At 35.8% G+C, this 18914-nt stretch overlaps 1 protein-coding gene across 1 annotated transcript in view; it reads left to right on the top strand.

The window, feature by feature from the left end:
* The first annotated feature begins 572 nt into the window (after positions 1–572).
* The window catches only part of ptprr (protein tyrosine phosphatase receptor type R), a 32423-nt gene continuing 14081 nt past the window's right edge, over positions 573–18914 (top strand). The window contains exons 1-9 of the mRNA XM_015048410.1: positions 573–1454; positions 1741–2127; positions 7672–7958; positions 13949–14062; positions 14138–14284; positions 14364–14513; positions 16363–16485; positions 16570–16691; positions 17358–17492. Of these exons, the coding sequence (XP_014903896.1) occupies positions 2040–2127; positions 7672–7958; positions 13949–14062; positions 14138–14284; positions 14364–14513; positions 16363–16485; positions 16570–16691; positions 17358–17492 (1166 nt within the window). The 5' untranslated portion in view covers positions 573–1454; positions 1741–2039. The remainder of the gene's footprint in view (positions 1455–1740; positions 2128–7671; positions 7959–13948; positions 14063–14137; positions 14285–14363; positions 14514–16362; positions 16486–16569; positions 16692–17357; positions 17493–18914) is intronic.

The raw sequence follows: 18914 nt of genomic DNA, 5'->3' as shown, positions 1-18914 counted from the left end.
GTCTGATCTCAATGTATTTAATGAAATGCTTGTTCATGGAAGTTTTCACAGCTGAAAAAACCCCCCCAAAACCCATGATCTCTGTGTGTACACGGGTCAAACTTTTCCGTACGTGACATCCAAACTAGGGTTGATCTTGTTGGTTTTTCAAATCAGGAATAGGGAATTGCAAATTCTGGTTTCAAAAGTTCTCCAACATCCAGAGGAGGAAGCAGCTGGTTTTGGGATTAATAAACAAATCTGGGTCTGTTTCCTTAACCATAATATGAGTTGTTGCTATTAGGCAAACATGATAAAGTTCTGAACTATATGATAATGAGTGCTACTAAAAATTGGCAAAAATGGTTTTATAACACTAACATTTTAAAGAAGAGTGCTAAAACAGCTGAAAACTTGTGATTTATTTACTTAATGCGCCATCTAGTGGACAGAAGACTCACAAGAGCGCTAAGAGGCCATTTCTGAGCTAAACATTACTGAAAAATATTTAAATATTGTATGTAAAAGCTCAGGTATTTTAAAGAAAACTTTTGTTATGGTATGTCATAATCATGAGCTACATTAAACAAATTTCTTCTTGATGTATTCTGTTAAATCTGTGTTTAAAGTGTTTTATCTGATTAAGCACCGAAATGCCATGGAAACCTACGAAAAATACAATTATCCAAGCACTCTTAGGGTGAAAATTACTCACTCGGGTTTACCTTGCATAAGATGAGAGCAAAGACGTGCAAAAATATTCACCAGACAGACTGTGAGAACTGACTTCTCCTTATCTGCACTTATTATAACTGCAACTCGCTCGGACAACATAAACTTAATTTATCCTTTACTAAAACAATTATTACTAATTGTTAAAAATAGACATACTTCTACACTGTAAGTACAATGTTCCTTGAAGGAAAACGAGCTTAACTGCTGGTTTTCTGTAGATGGATAAATATAAAAGTTTTTCAAGATATTAAAAATTATTTTAGATGTCTAGTTTGCAGTTTTTCCGCCATCAAACTTGACTCTCCATAGAAAAATCTTTAGCTGTAGCATATAAAGAAATCTTTGGAATATTTAAGCATGAAAAGTTGGTTTTAGCCCTTACCAACATTCATATTTCCCCCCAATTAATAACTCGTATAACTTTGAAAATGCCGATTTCTATCCTTTAACTTTATTCTGGTCGCTCGCCAAATCTTAGGGTAATTTTTTTGTGTTACACCACCGGCAGCCATTTTGTTTTTCTAATTTCGGCGACGGCAGGAACAAAACAATATCGAGTCTTATAATTATATCTTAGTTTACGGATAAAAGTAAAAATTAAAATGTTTTGTTAATTTAAAATGCATGTTTATGAAATATAACGCTTTTAAACAAACAAGTATGTTTTTAAAGAGTTTTTCAGTGATAGAACAAAGGAGGCGCGAGCGCATTTTAGCACTTAAGCTAGCAAAGCTGTAAAGGTAAGTTGAGTTCTAATTTTACATTAGAATTAATTTTGTATTTTTTTTTCGTATTTCTAGGTGAAAAAATATCTTGCCTGTAAGCGAGTGCCTGTAAGTTTTATATATATATATACACACACATTTTATCGGGCTTGTATAGGGCTAGTGAATAACCGTTACTTCAATCAAAATGAAGTATTTATGGATTTTCTTTAATGATTAAAATATTTCCAACACCAGAAAATTATGCTGTTATTGAAGATTTCTCCTCCCCTTCCTTCTCTCTCCCCTCTCCCATCGCCAGCCTCCACCTGAGCGTCATCTTTCCTCATTATCTCCCAGACACGGATGGAAATAACCCGTCTCAGTTCGGAGCCGCCACCGCCTCCACCACCACGTCAGACCGGCTGTTCCTCCGTCGCTCAGGCCGCTGCAGGAGGACACTGCAGGGCGGGGAACGAGCGGTAGGAGCCCCAGCGGCGGTGCTGCGACGGCTGCTTTCAGCGTAAACAAGCCTCTTCTGCTGTCCTTGATGTTCCTTGACAGCGCTAAGAGGAGCTTCAGAGAGGCAATTTGTTTGAATCTGACCCACAGAAAGGCAGCATGAACCGCAGCAGAGGAAAAGGAGAAGGAAGCTTCTTCACCATGTTTTTCTCGCTGTGTTTAATTTGGACACAGCTGCTGATCCCAGGTAAGCGTCTGCCGGCTGCATGCTGCCTCAGACATCAAAAACACATAGGAACAACCCAACAATTTGCTAAATAAATGTTTTCCACAACCTTCTAAAGAATAATCAAAAATGCCACTGCTATATATATCTGACACTAAATTAATCATATATCTATGCAGTTTAGTTAAAATGTGTTTTATGATGGGCATTTATTTATATATTGCAAATAGACTGTATTTGCTGTCTGTGAAAGCAATATATAAATATCCTAAATAATTGTAATATTTGTAAATAAATTGTTTCTCTACTATAATCCATAACATTCAAAATCTAACTGTTTTTGTTGTGTTAATGCACACCAAATGTGTCAGTTAAAGTGTAGCTTTAAAAAAGGAGAATGAAATGTAGTATTTTTAGCATGGAGAGATATTTGAGTCAGCTGCAGAAGATGCCAGCATCCCCACTGCGTCTTCAGGGGCTGTTCAGTGATGCAGTTCCTGTGTGAACGCCTTAAATCTGAATATAGGTCAAAGTAGACCTTCATACTGAGTCCTCATAAAAAATACAATTGACACCAAAGGCAGCTTTTATTTACATGAGCAATGAGACGTTAATCTCAAAAGATGCATTAATTGATATCTAGAAAAACTGAGCTTTTTTTTTGTTGTTGGTAGAAACAGGTTTTTTTTCTCATAAAAATGTTCTTGCATCTGGATAATAGTTATAGTATGTTTGTAATAAAGGGCTTCTGAATAAGTTAAAGGTTAATAAAAAAGAAAAACAAAATAGTATGCAAACCTGATTCTCACAGATATAAAAGATCAGTGGTTGTGGCCAAATTGTTGTTTATTTTAGTCAAAATTGACCCAATCAGGGTAAAATTAATGGGTAAAAAAAATATCTTAAACTGATGCAAAAAACAACAATTAATTTAGTTGTGTTGTAAGCTCTGGTAAAGTTTTATTTTTGTTTGAATCCATGAGTTTTAAAAAATTAGTAGAAAATAATAATATTAGTAGAAAATAATAGTGTTAGTCTAAACTGAGAATCCTGTGGAATTAATTTGTGGATAGGAAATAAATTGTATACTTGAAGTAGTCAGATCATTTGGGCTGATTCAACTGGTTGTGTACAGTACCCTCAAAAAGATTTTATATTTTTGTAAAAATGAAACACACAATATAATTTACTTTTTGTTTATCTGTTATGTTTCAGCTGGGTGATAATGCCAAACTTTGGTTAGATTTTTCTGAAGATCTGTAGATTTTTTTAAACCAAGTGTGTTGTACTTATAGTAGTAGCATATTTAACAAAAATGATCTCATTTGATATTACTTGAGCCAAATCTTACGTGAAAAGTAAAAAAAATCTAAATAAATTTTAATTTAAATTCAGGATTTATCAGTAAACTTTACTCAGTAAATCGATGTCAGAAGTTAACTGGTTTCTGTTTTTAATCGTGGTGCACCAGGATATTATAATGAAAGTTTGATTCAATATGTGCAACTCCATATTAAGTTACAATAAATTTGACATTTTGAATTAGATTTATCGCAAGTCAATTAACTGACACCGATTCACTTAAAAAGGTAGAACATTTTCTGAAAATCTAATGTAAATACAAAAAGGTAATTTTTTGACCCAAGAATTCCAGCTTTAAGATGTCTTAATTTGTAACAAATGTAGATTATTTTTGTCTGCTTAGGAAGGCATTTTGTACTCTTTCAATTAACTTTTTAGAATGTTGCCAACATATTTTGTTAAATATCTAAATTCATATAAACAAAACACAGATTTATCTAATGAGGTTTATGTTGATGTCAAATAATGAAAAAGATGAAAAGGAGTAGTAATTAAAGTCATGGTTGTAATAATTAGGTCTGAAAAACTGAACACGACATAATATTAGTCGATATTGATAATTGATAATAATTAGATTTTTTGTTTTAAATATGCGAAATGCTACCAAACTAGTGGAATAACGTTTCTTGTTTTGTCCAGTTTTCACTCCGCCATCTTGTTTTTTTGTTTGTTTTTAAGCAGTTATGAGGCTAAGCCTAAAACTGCTGCTGTGCAAGCTACTTAACTGGTTGTTGCTAGGTAACCAAAGTTGGGGGTAACATGAAACTGCTTATTACCCAGCAGGTTGTTGCTAGGCAACCAAAGAGTGAGTGAGTTAGTTGGTTCCACCAGCCTAGCCTAGTTTAGTTGGCTAAAGTCTTTCCTCTGCCTACATCCCCCAGAAAGCTGGATCAGAGTCCAGTGAATATTCACTGTATTAAATATTCAATCAGATGTATTTTTTATTGTTATTGATCGCAAAATAGATTATTAATTTATTATTCAGGCCTAGTAAAAATATAAGAGTATCAATAGTTAATCTCACTAGATGCACCAATTCTTCCTCAGTAGTGTTTTATTCCGACAAATACATAAAATATGACATTTTCTTTTGTATATTTAATTCATAATGATGTTAAATGTCTTAGATTTGACTTATAAAACCTGCAGAAACCCTGCAAGGTTACTGAAAACCGTCTGAAACTCTCAGTCCTTCATTCTCATCTTGATCTTTGAGACGAGTCTGTGTTTTTTTTTTCCTGTCAGGCGTTTTCCTTCGTTGGTTTTGGTCAACTGATGATGACTAATTCCTGCTTTAATTCCCTGCTTTAGGCTCTCACTGTGTCTCCAGTTTTAATCGGGGTGTTCAGGTTCACTCTGCTTCAGGAGGAAAACAACTGACATGTTTTATCCTGTGGTACAGTCTTGGTTCTGGCTGTTTATTTGATTTCTGTTGTCTTTATCACAGTGGGTTTGCCTCTGGAGCGATTTAGCTGATTAGATGGAGAACATTTGATTAGTCTGTCGTGGTCAGCAGGTCGCTTTGACAGAGAAACTGGGAGCCAAATTCTGGTTCTTGTGATTGATGATTCAGCTGTGAGGCAGCAGCTGTGATGCTGATTACATGAGAGGAGCAGACTGAGCTTCCAGCATTTTCTACATAAAACACTCAACCAGTCTGCCTCTTCTCTGCATTTGTGCTAATATCGGAAAACAGATTATTTATTTCAGCTGTGTGACAATAACAAAAGGAGAAATCCAATATATAATCTCAAAGGAAAAGGAAATGCCTCACTCTATTTGTCTCGTAATTCACTTCCAGCCTGAACAGAGGCTTGATGGTTGCTGTCCAATCAGAGCTCACCTCAGCATCCTGCATAGCAACCAGGACGCTGTCGTTAGGTAGGACAGAAGTGAGGAGGGGATGGAGAACGCTGAGTCAGGTTCACAGTCTCTCTGAGGAGTTAAATGCAGATTTCAGCTGTTTTTCAGCCAGAAAAGGTCAGACATATAGAATTTATTTGGCTTTTATGTAATTGCAGACATTTTGAACCCAAGCTATTTAATTCCTGCCCCATCTGTTTTATTTAATTTGTTGCTATCCATTCATTTCTGCTTGTCAGGCTTTTACATAATCCAAAAATTGATTTCAGGAAAGAAAAATCTGCTGTCAGATGAAATGTGACAATTTGGACAAATGTGAATGGATCCGTTTGTGTATATATCACACACACACATATAATATATATATATATACACATCACAATATTTACCAATATTATCACTAGATTTTCTAATATCACTCAGCCCTACTCTATTGATTTTGATGCAAATGAGAAAATAGCATTGATTAATTGAGATATTGATTGTTTTAATAACTTTACTTTCCACTGTATGAATTGCACATGGTGATGGCTGCCAAATCTGTTGGTAATGAAAGCTTTAGTTTTCAGCTTTAAAACTATAACCGATCCTCCTGTCACTGTGTTCACACTTCATAAACGATGTAGACTAGAACAGTTGTAACCGTAACTTTCACAGCGTTTACACTCTAAAACACAAATCACTTCAAAGTCAGAGAAAGTTTGCAATACTCAAATATTTGTAATATTTAAAGCCTAAAAGCCAAATGCAACACAAACCACACACACGTATATATAGTATGTAATTGATCAATTTGACATTTTGAAAATAAATTAGCTTAATGGAAACACAGCAATTTTGAAAAAACACATTTTTTGATAAATATTTTTGGCGCTGGGAGTGACATGATCAATAACTGGTGCAAACCACAAAGAAGACGACGACAGGAAGTAGAATCTCTGAAGAAGACTCTGAGCGCTGCTTCCTTTTTCACACAATATAAGCAAAAATGGAGTGGCATCAGATTTTAGCAGTTCTAGTTTTAGGAGCAGCAGTTCTTGCTGCATTTCCATTGACCATGTAGTTCCACAAATTGGAATTACAACAATAAAATTGCTTAATGGAAACGGGCCAATTTCAATGAAAAGCTTCTGCACTAGGATTAGGTGATTTTTCAGCCGTATTGAAAGTGGTTCATTTTGCAAAACTGCAATGGAAACTCATGTTTTATAATCACAGCTTGTGACAACGTGGTCAAGTTGGACTTGAGCATCAATACCTGCTGGAAAAACTTCCTGGATCATAAATGTGCTTATAGTTTTTTTTTTCTTTCTCGCTCAGTGTAAATAAAACTCGTGAATTAATTATTCAGGGCTCGTCTTCTTGGCGGTTGGTTGGGATTTCCTCCATGCTGCCCACATATCTGAGCGCAGAGGCAGATGTGCTGCGTTCTGCTGTCTCTGCCGCTCTGAGTGTGATGCGTTCGAGGTCGACATGTTTGAAAGCAAAAAGACACAGAAGGCTGTTGATAGCCAGCGGTTTAAAAATAAACAATGAAAAGATGTTTCTGCTTCGTCCTCTTCCTCCAGTCTTCATGGTCAGGATTAGAGATGCTTTTTAAATACATGTATTAACCCAAAACGTGTCTAATTATGGATTGAATGAGAAATAATTCAACAAATCGACAGCTGGGGTTTATTTACTGTTATTTAGGTTTCACAAATATAACAAGATGTTCAGAAGATTCCTGAAATTTTATGATTTTTTTTGACGATGCTTAAATTGGACAAAAAAATAAAAAGCACTGAGGATTTATTTTGTAATTAAAGTTTTCTAACAGACCTGATGGCATTAGAGACTGAAAAGCTTTCTTATATCTTCAGATTTATTTTCAAAATGCTTTCTACTATAATTAACTATTTAGTTTTACTGCATGTTTACTGGCCTTTTAACCTGTTGTTTAAATTAAATGTAACATTTAGTTTTGTTAAGCTTATGTTTTATTGTTTTTAACTTCTACTACCATTTGTTTCATATAATTTATCTGTCTGTTTATTTTTTATTTTATGGTTTTTGTTTTATTTTTTCATCCTAGTTTTACAACTTTCATCAGGATTTAGAAAATCTGTTTCTTTGAATTTTTATGTCTGTTTATTTTCATTTTGTCATCAGAGCATCTGCATTCATCTTCATTTTATTCTTTTTTCCATTCTTTGCCTTGTTTAACTTTGTATTTTTATGTTTTTAGTTTTTCATTGCTTCTTGTTATCATATTTTGTTCCTGTGGATTAAAGCTGGCCTATAAATAAACACTGATTGATTTATTGATTGATCGAATATCTGCTATCATCTTTCTCTCAGAGTATTTCGCTGGCGGTCCGTTCCCGACTCACCGTCCGGGTCGCCACACTCTGATCGCTCAGAGAGATGCAAATGAGCTGCCAGAGTCTCGTTCCCACCTCCACCTCCATCGCCACCACCACCAGCAGCAGAACCAGCACCCGGCCCGGTCGACCCGGCCCGAGTCTCGGCTTCAGCAGGAACTCGGCGCCCGGCGGAGCTTGGACCTGCTGGAGCAGCTGCATCAGGATGTGGAGCCAGACCACTTCGGCTGGCGTGTTGTACCCGGGGAATATGTGGTTACCATGGTGAGTGCTTTGTAAGCCTGTTGCAGTGATCTAGTCATAAATTGATCTCATGATAAATTAAATGATCTCCATATTTTCCATTTTCTTTATAGTTTCAGTTATGTGTGTTTTTATTTCCGTTTTAGTTATGTTTTATATTGAATATTTATAGTATCTTTCGGTTCCAGTGTAGCGTGTTCTTTACAAAATTAAACTGCATTGATCTCTGACTGGACAAACTTGCCTTATTATGCCATTACCAGCAGATTACTTGGAAATGATCTCAAAACAATATTATCATTTTTCACAACAATTTATCATTCAGCAAAATTGGTTGTTGCTTTTTTTTGATGGGTTCAAGCCAGAGCTGAACAATGAATCAATAACAATGTACATCGTGATCAGTATCAAGAGATACTACATCTGATAGACTGTTCAATAGGTTCCCTGAACTCTGATCCAGAACCACAAAGCATTCTGGGGGATGTAGGCATAGGAAAGACTCTGCCTACATCCCCCAGAGGAAAGCTAGGTTGGTGGAATCAACCAACTCACTCACTCTTTGGTTGCCTAGCAACATCCTGCTGGGTAACAAGCCTTTCAAGCTCCCCCCACCCCAGCTTTGGTTACCTAGCAACAACCAGTTGTGAGTAACTTGTGCAGCAGCAGTTTAAAGTTTCACTGCTGTGCCTAATCAGGCATTTATTGTGTCGTTTATTTTTTATTAGGATAAATTTCTTAGAAGAATTTTGATTTATCGTCATGATGCATTACAATTAATGATGTTTAAAAAAAAACTATCCGTATCGTCAGGATTGTTAGTTTTACTATTTTCTCAATAATAACTTCAGTAAATATGAGTACATTTCAAAATATGATGAAATGCAGTTAGTTTGTGCAAATTAATGATAAAACAATCACATTTCTTCTTGTAACTGGAGTTATAAGATGTGTATTACAAATATGAATAATTTCTAAGACCAGTTTTTGTGTTTGTGTGGCTACGAGTGCCACACAGCTACCAAAAAATAAGTAATAAATAGTTCTTATCGTAATAATAGTACCACTTAAGGTCCATATCGCTCTCCCCTATTGAAATAAAAGCCACTTTTTGATAATATTCTCTCTGATTTGTAATTTATGCTTTTAGAAAACAGAGCAAGCCCAGCTCCACTGTTAACCAGATTACTGATGCACCTGAAATATGTAGCTGTCTTCTCATTGGTTGGTTGGTTTTTAAAGTGGTGATGTCGTCCTAGAAACATGTTAAAAAAGGTCAGGGCTCAGAAAGCAGACGGCGAATGATTGATCACATGCTGCAGACTTCTCTATGTATGGAGCTGCAGTCTCTGTTGCCATAGCAACGCTAATAGCAAGCGAGCAGACCCAGTTCCCTCCACAATGGGCGGTTGTATAACTCTTAGATAAACAGCAATGACCTTCAGACACAGACAGAGACATGGGGGACGCGTCTGGGAGACGCGGTGAGGCAGGTGTTTCTCGCCGCGTTCGTCCTGCTGGTGTCCCAGTTACCGGTCCGACTGCAGCTTCCACGCTTCCATGAGCCTTTTTTTCCGAATATTTTCTGAAGGAATCAGATGTTTGTTTTGGACAATTTTTACTCAAGAGATTCCTACAAACTTGGTTTGGCATTTTGACCTTTTCTTAAATCTTAATTCTAGATTCTCCTCCACTTGAGTCAAAAACATGGGGCTGATTTTTTCATTCTAAAATTGTGTATTTTGGTGATTGTAGCCTGACTTTACTTGGCTTCATCTGTTAAAGTGGAAATTATTTTGGACACTTTGCAGTGACGTACTTAACAACACAAGAAAGTATACAATCAACTATTTTCTCCTATAAGTAGAATTTGGAAAATGGTTTGATGAGAAAAAATACTGCAAATAATTCTAAAGTAGCACCACAAAATTAGCGATTTTGATTGCAAACAAATCGCTAAATCCTGGAAGGATTATTAATTTAACACAGAGGTTCCCTAAAGTTAGATTCAGTCCACTTAAAATGTCCCTCATTTGCCGTTTATAAAAAATATACTCTAAAGTGTTAGTTTATACATTTAGAACTGAAAACCGACTCCTGGTTACTAACATGCATCAAGAACAGCAACAAGAATATTCAGTTCCAATGTTTACTGTCTTCTACACAGTGGCTCCATATTCTCCTGATGCTCCGTATGTCTTAGACATTCGCTGCTTTTCAAGCGTCTTTTCTCCATAAACCTGCATAAAATATCTGGATCTCTGCAGAATAGACGCATTAAGAAGTTACAGGGTGTTAGCATAACAACCGCCAGCAGACCCACAGTCTGCAGACAGAACAGTTGGAGGTGTCGTGGCCGCAGATGCATCGTGGGAGTGACGACAATCTGCAGAAACCTGCTGTGGAATCTCAAAGACAGATGGGAATGCTGGCAGTCCGCAGACGGCAGTGTCTCTGTTTTTAATGTTCAGTTAGGAAAATAAAAGCTGCTCTTTGCACAGATTGAGACTTCCTGTGTGGTCACATGACCCGGCATCCCTGCAGGCTGTCTCTCTGAAAAGCATCCTCTAATGTGCTAAGACGTTTTCCTGCAAGCATTCAAGCTGAGAGAGACCCCGACACACGGCCAGCAGGTCATCTGCTCATTCAGCTCTTAAAAAGAGTGCAGAATGCGTTCATAAATGCGATTATTCTCATTTAAATCTCCTTAATTCGTCCCTCTAACACTGCAGTTTGCATAACAATTAGAGTAATGTGATGTAACAGGATGTAAGGGAGAGAAACCTCAGATGGTAACCAGTTACCGTCATCACATTCCTCCAAGGCACCATGTGACCTTTGCCCCTCTGTTGGCTTCTCACAGCATGCTCCGTTGTCAAAGCAACAACATTGTGACTCGGCACATTTGTGTTCAAGCATTGGAAGCATTTACTGACGTCCTGTTGTCCTTAAAGGCCGTAAACAGTTTCATCTGCGTAATTCCTTCGTAAATTCAAGCATCCTCAGGTTGAAATGACCTCTGTCTTTAATTCCTACATGTAAACTGCAGATTCCTACTCTGAATTCTGAATTGATTCAAAATGCTAAAATCGATTTTAGCTTTTCTGTAAAATTATATTTAGATTTTTTTAATTTAATAAATAACCTGATACTAGTGATTTAATTTGCTGATTTTTATCCACAAACATATTTTTGCTACTATATAAACTGATGGAAATTTTTTTTATTTTTTATTTTAAATAAATATTCTATTTGCTTAAACCATCTTTTCTTCTAGTCACATAATTTAAGCATAATTTCACAACCGTTTGAATAGAAAAATCGAATTAAAAATCGTAATTTCTCTTTGGGATCAATAAAATATTTTTGAATTAAATAAAAAATGTGCATTTCTGGATGACATGAAAGAAAACCAGGTTTTAGATAAAAATAGAATAATTTATTCATATCTGGAAGTTCGTCCTTTCATGCATATTACTGGATTGGACGTCACTACTAGCCGCTCTAGGTAGAAACGCGTACCTGCAGGTGCCATTACTACACATTGAGTTAATTGTGATTAATTAATTACAAACAATTTTTTTAAATTTTGATTTAAAACTTGTAACAGAACCGCACAGCATTCTGGGAGATGTAGGCAGAGGAAAGGCGTTATCCAACTGAGCTATGTTGGTGGAATGAACTAACTAGCTCACTCTTTGGTTGCCTGGCAACGAAAGAGTAATTACCAGTTTCAAGTTCCCCCCAATTTTGGTTACCTAGCAACATGTTGAGTAAGTTGCGCTGCAGCAGTTTAAGGTTTTGACTCATAATTGCTTAAAAATGAAAGATAACATTGCAGAGTGAAAACTAAATAAAACGGGAAATGTTTTTCCACTTGTTTTAGAATTTCAGATATTTAAAACAAAAACAAACTACCCAATAATTATCGATATCGACTGATATCAAATGATTATAATACCGTGATATTTTTTCAGCCATATTGTCCAGCTCTATCTTCATTAAAAACAAAACTAAAATTTTGTGTATTTTGAAAATAAAATATTTTCATGTTTTGTCCAAAGTTTACCTCTAGAGGCGCTAAAGCAGTCGTCATCCGTTTAGAAGTCAGAGAAGCTGATTCAAACAACTTTGTTTGAATCAGCTTCTCTGTCCTGGAGGCTTTAAAATGTCGTATTGATCCTCTGCTAATTGCTGACTAATTGATTGAACCCTCTCCACATCCCTGAGTGCACTTTGACCCCTGTCCCCTTTCCAGCCTTCTCCCCACTGAGCCGGGCTGTTGGCTAATTACAGCCTATAACCGCTAAAGTGTGTGTGGCTTGGACAGAAATAGTACCTGATCCCAACAGGAAGCACAGTGGGATAATGGCATTACCCGGGCGACGGCCAATCAGGTGGAGGGCTGAGCTGTGTCAGGCTCTAAGCCAATCAGAGATCAGGGAATGAGTAGATCAGGAAATGGAGCGAAAAGTCCCTGGTCGCTAAGTGACAGGCGGCTCGCCTCCTTTCATTCAGAGAAAAGCTTCGCGTGGTCGGCTTGGTAAGGTTGTTTACATTGTTTATCCTGCTTCATTTTAGCTTTTACCTCATTGTTTGTTGTGTTTTAATGCAACAATGTTTTATTATTTGTCTGTTTGTTGAAGAGTTTAAATGACTCCGGGGCGGTTATCTGCTTACACAGAAATCAGTGGATCATTGTTGCCTGGAGATTTTACAGAGAAAATCTCAGAACAGAAAAACTTCAGTTTTTAAAGATGTTCAAACAGAAACCCAGATGTAAACTGATTATTATTTTAAATATTTTTAATATTATTGGAGGATTTCTCTTGGTCAGGCTGTTTTGTTTTAGTGTAACCAGCCACAGTCTGATAACATCGACTCTGTGAGCTGCAGGTTTTGTTCCTCATATTGAATTAAGTGGCAGCAGAACATGTTGTTATTTTAGCCATTAGCAAACAGCCGCCCACTCTCCCACACACACACACACACACACACACACACACACACACACACACACACACACAATAAAACACACGGGGATGTTGAAGCAGCAGCCGGTGGGCTTCAGGTTGGTGGACAGAAAGCTGCAGAGGTCAGACTTCTTGTTTGTTTTCCTCTAATCTCGTTTTAAAAAGCAATCTGATATTCTCTGAGTCTGCTCTGCTTTTATTCACTTAGAGGAAATGATAAATATCAGCTCAGTGGGTTTATGGTAATGGTGGATGTTCAGGGCAAATAATAAAGGCAGAGATGATCTACATCACTTTTGGATCATTTAATATCACAAAGACTCTGTGGAGTGGAATAATTGTTACATTTTTGGTGCTAATTGAATATTTATCCAGTTGCACAGAATCTCCTTCTTTTTCTCACTTCCTGCTCAAACTAGACTAATGATTTCTAAAAGCAGAGTTGGATAGTAACTGGCTACAATTAGTAACTTGCTAAATGTAGCTAATTTAATACATTTAGCTGATTGCTAAATATAGCTAGTCAGTAGCTAGCTATATTTAGCAAGTTACTAAATGTAGCCAGATTAGTAACTAGCTATACATAGCTAGTTACTAACTACATTTAGCTAGTTAAATGAAGCTAGAATGTAGCATCTGAGTGTTTTGTTCTCGGACCAGTTGGATGTTTAGAGTGTAAGAGAAACGTTTCAAAACAAAATTTTGTTATATTTTAGTTACCTTGCCACTTCTGTACAATGTAGATAATATCACAAGATATTGTTGACAAAAGTGATGAATTATATCATATAAAAGTGAACTGAAATTGTCTTTATTTAGTTCATTTGTATTGTTTTTATCTCCATTTTCAAACATTATCTTGAAAATGTTTGAGTTTTTCTGTGGGAAAAGTTTGCAAACAGTGTGTTAATGGATTCCTCTGAATATTTGAGGAGGAATGAAGTTAACTGATCATATTATCATATTATACTAAAAGGGAAAGGAGAACATTGGTATCCAAGGTTCCAGCCTGTATTTAATTTGTTTTCTTTGTTTCAGTACTTGGCTGTGGGAGTGAGGAGGCTGAACATCAGTCACCTCCTGTGGTTCCGGGACGGCGTAGCGGCGGCGCTCGGTGTCGCTCCTCAACACGTTCACATCAACAAGCTGAATGTAAGTCTCCCCCTCGTCCCAGTCATTTCATCTCCTTATTTGGCTCACTTCCTGTTGGACGGACTCTCCTTACAGGCCAGAAACGGCATCGAGCTCTTCGTCTCCTCTGAGAGGCGGGACGTCTTCGAGCTCCGCCCTGCGAAGGAGGTCGTCCAATCACTGAACCGTAGCTTCCTTCATCACCATCTGGCCGACTTCGGCATCACGGCGGTCAAACCGGAGGTAAATGTGTAAAATCCCAGAATCCTCAGCTCTTTTTTGGCGACGTTCCGACGTTCCGCCATGTTTGCTTTCCTTCCAGTGCTGCAGAAACATCCCAGACTCTTCGCTTTCGTCTCCAAAGAAAAACGTCCTGCAGGACGATCAGAGGGATCACGCATGGAGCAGAGATGGCCTCTACAATGTCGTCCTCTTCTTCACCTTCTTCCTCCTCATCATCACCTGCCTAATGGTAAACCACACACACATTCCTGGAGGAAGAACTTCCCTCTGCAAACCCAGCTCAGTCTGTTGATAAACTACATGATAAAAAAAGTCACATTTTCCACTCTTAGACTTTGATTATGCTGAATTGATTATATTGTAAATAAATCAACTTATTTGCTCCCCAAATGGAGTAAAAAACCTTCAGATTATGTTATGGTAGATAAAATAAATGTTACAAAATCTGATTAATAAGGTATGAAGAGGAATTTACCACCACTAGGCTTCATATCACTTCCTGGTCTTACCCATTCCTGTACCTCTATTTCTTTAAATATAAATAAATATAGCATAAAAAAGTCATATAGCATTTTGAGATTTTATTTTATTTTTTACAAAATTATCAGAAAAGATGAAGTGGTTAGTATTTCCTGGTCTTTTTCTGCTGACTACGGTCTCTTGCTTGTGACAGAGTTATATGTCCAGATGAAGATGTTTTGTTTTTTGTTTTTAATTCATAGAATAAAGTCATAATATTAATAAAATAATGTTGTAATGTTATGAGAATAAAGTCAAAATTGTATGAAAACTCCTACAAGAAACTGTTAAAATGAAGAATGTTGAGCATCTTTTGAAATTATTCTTCAGTTTTACAAATAAAAAAATCTTTTAACACATCAGTAACAAATTATTGTGAGTTGCAGGACATTGAGATGATTGTGTCAAAGTTCTGGCAGGTATTAGGTAACAAAATGACACTTAATAAAACTTACTAGAATTCATAAAAGATTAAAAAAACAAAGCAAATGAAAATATTAAAATGGGGGAATAAGACAATAAGTGTTGAAATTAGACATGTAGAGGTAAAAAGAATAAGCATAAAATATTCATGAAATAAATAAAAATAAGAATAATAAATCTTATTTTACTATTGCTTATTTCTTGCTTTAGCAATTTCTCCAATTTCTTGCTTATTTTTCTCCAATAAGTAAGACATTAGAGAAAAATGTGAAAATTAACATTAATGTGATATAAACTGATAAATGCTAAGAAAATACAAAACAAATATTTAAATAGATTTAAATGGTAATTTAGTAAATAATTGAGTTTTAAAGTAAAAATCCATTTTAAGTAAAATATGTATATTTTCCATTCCTTCCTTTGTAGTTTGACACTTGGACCACATGGGGGCGCCCAACACAGAGAGAAACCTCAAACACTTCCTCCAGTTTCCAGCAGGATCTCATCTGATCTATTCAATGAAATGCTTTCAACAACTTAAAATCAAATGAAAAAAAAGAACTAGGAGTTAAATAGAGATTTAAAGTTAATTTACATTGAAGAATGTAAACCTTTCTGTGCTTGAAGTTGTCACAAATGTCTCTAAATGTTAAAACAAACAAAAAAATAATAATTTCAAAATCAGCCCAAACTTCAAGGAAACATTTACCCACACAGTATTTAAAGCACTTTACACATTATTCCTTATCAGTATTTACAGCTTAATTTATGTTTCATTATATTAATGTCTATGCATCTATTTTTTTATTTCTTGATGCAAATATGTTCAGAAATAATTTAATTAGATAATTGTGGTAAAAGAATCAGCACTCTGTACAATAAATAAATTAAAGTTGGCAAAAATTGATTATTAAATAAAAAAATGAGCTTCAAATAATTTATTAATAAAGAAAAGACTAAATTAGTAAATTCATTTATTGTTTTTTAAACTTTTAATGATCCTTGTTTATATTTTCTTAAACATTTTTGGGATATTTATGAAAATAGATTTTTCCTCTCTACACGCTAAACTTTGCGAAGTTTTGTCTGATTGGACGATCAGACTTCAATCTTTAATCAGGTTATTTTCTCCTCAGGTTTTGTATCGAATGAAGCAGAAAGTTCCTGTTACTGAGAAGCAGCTCAAAGCTCCGCCCCCCGACCACGTCGTGAGCCTGACCCTCCCCTCCGACCCCCACAAGAGGTCAAAGGGCACCAAGGTCTGGGACATCAGATTTTTATTTTTTATTTTGCTAATTTTGTGAAATGTTTCTGTAGCGGTAATGGTGGATGTTTTATTTCAGGTTGTGACGTCAGACAGCATGGTCCAATCTGAGCTCCCGCCAGCTGCAGCCACGCCCATTCACCAGCAGCAGCCAATCAGAGCCTGCCGCCGCCTCGCTCCTCCTGTCGTCCCTCTGCCCAGGTGAGCCGACCAAAGGAAGACTGTGATCTTGTAAATGATCAATGATAATAAACACTTACAGGATGTTTGTTCCTGTTTATCAATAATTTTAAGATTTTTTTTATTTATTTTTGTCTTCCAAAAATATTTCCTGTCCTCAGAAATTTGAATATTGCAATAAAAATTCAGTATTTGAAACTCATTTTATATGTTCCAGTTAATGTTTTGCAGTGTGTGCATCGACAATGATGCATAAGGGCCATTGTAGATAGAGAACAAATATAGGAATAAGTTTCCACCAAAAATCTCAGCAGGAATAAAACCTGCAGCACACAGAGCCGATGTCATCAGTCTGTGGCTCAGAAATAAAAAGGTTGGAAACTTAAAATTTCCAGAAAAAAAAACTGAATCATTTTGAGAATAATCACATAAATTGTCTAGAAATAAGTTGGATATTTCTGAGTATGAAAAGTTGGAAATTTGCTAGAAGAAACTCTTCAAAACAAAACTCGACTTTTGCAAATCAGAAATTACCAAAAAATTTCCGAGTTATTAGGCAGAAATTCACTCCTGTATTTTTACTCTAATGGGTTTGATGCACAGTCAAAGCATGAGTTTGTCTTTGTTTTTGTCTTGTAGTTTGTTAAATCTCGTCCTGACCTCCGTTTTTCTGTTGTTTTTTTGTAGCCCCGTCCCTGTGCCAATCATCAAAACAGACAGCCACCCCCCGCCAACGAGCGTTCCCCCAGTAACAGGCGCTAACGAGCTGAAACCTTGTCCCTCCCCCTTCAGGATGAAACCAGCTGCAGGCCTGCAGGAAAGGTGAGCGCACAGGAAGTGTTTAATAAACTTAGGAACTAAAATAAATCCCAAATATTCCTTTAATCTGAGATCTTATTCTCCCTTAAATCAATTTATTTTAATTTATCGTCATTTACCAACAGTTTAGCCAGTCGACTGAAATAAAAACTACATTAAATCTCTTAATTTGACCTTTTCAGATCCGCTTTATGGTTTATATTGAGAAACATGATGGAGCAAAAATAACTGGGCTCGTTTATGGAACAAAATAATTAGAAAACAGGAAGAAATGTGGAAACGTTTATAATGTTTGGAGGGGAAAACCGTCCTAATGAGCCACCAGAACAATACGCTGTGTGTGTTTAGAGTACAGTGACCTCTGACCTCTGATTGTTGAAGCAATCAGGTGTTCGGTTCTGTACGTGCTGCAGAAGAGGCGACATGAGGATTTGTCTTTTTCATTTTTATCCCCATTTACTTGATTTTTAGCAGTTTTTACAGAAAACAACAGAAGAATTAAATTTTTGTTTGTGTAGTTTTAGAAACTTTTATAGGCTGGAAAACCAAAAGAGATCATCTCTGTCTGGACATTTTTCCATTTATTTTTCCAAGGATTTAGAATTTTATCTCGATAATATTCTGATAACAAAGGCTATTAAAATTAATCTATTTATTACAAATTTTTATGACTAATTTTTATTACTAACTTTTAGCTAACTGTAAGAAACACAAATACTGTTAATGGAAACATTTCTCCAAAAAAAAAACAAAAAACATTTTGTTACAAGAACACAGTTGTAGTAACATGAAAATTTAGTCATATGACAGTAAAGTTAGAGTAATGCAAGAATAAAGTAATAATGGGGGAATAAAGTAGTAGTTTTATGAAAACTAAAACAAAAAACTAAAAATATAATCATTCAATTAATTAATATGCTATTAGAAGCCATTTGAAACAGGCATAAATGACACTTTTTATGCATATTTTATTGGAACTTTGCATTAAACCCATTCAAACAAATTGTCTAGAAGTAACTGGGAAATCTCTGCATAGCAAAAGTTGAAAATTTGCTAGAGAAACCCAGAAATTTTTTAAATTAATCTCTTAAATTTTCGAGAGAAAAAGTGGAAACTCCTGAGCATTAAAAGTCAAAAACTTGGAAAAAAAAAAAACCTCTGAAATGTTAGATAAATTTCTAAAATTGTCTAGAAAAAACTTGGAAATTTCTGAGCCTGAAAATGTCTCACCTTCACCTTCCTGAAGTCTTCCTCAATTTGAAGCAGCTATTTCAGGGATGTTTCTCCCCACTCGGTTTATGACGGAGACATTTATGATATTTTTAGCACCTTTGGAAATGTTCCATTAAACTTAGCGAAGAGGAGCAGGTTTAATTTTGGATTATTTTGGTTTAGTTTAATCATTTCCTGATTAGTTATTTTCTG

Source organism: Poecilia latipinna, unplaced genomic scaffold, assembly GCF_001443285.1.
Source record: "Poecilia latipinna isolate Pla-1442-1.1 unplaced genomic scaffold, P_latipinna-1.0 Scaffold882, whole genome shotgun sequence".
Lineage (NCBI taxonomy): Eukaryota > Metazoa > Chordata > Actinopteri > Cyprinodontiformes > Poeciliidae > Poecilia > Poecilia latipinna.
The sequence above is the reverse complement of the archived record's forward strand: the minus strand, read 5'-3'. Positions and strand labels throughout refer to the sequence as shown.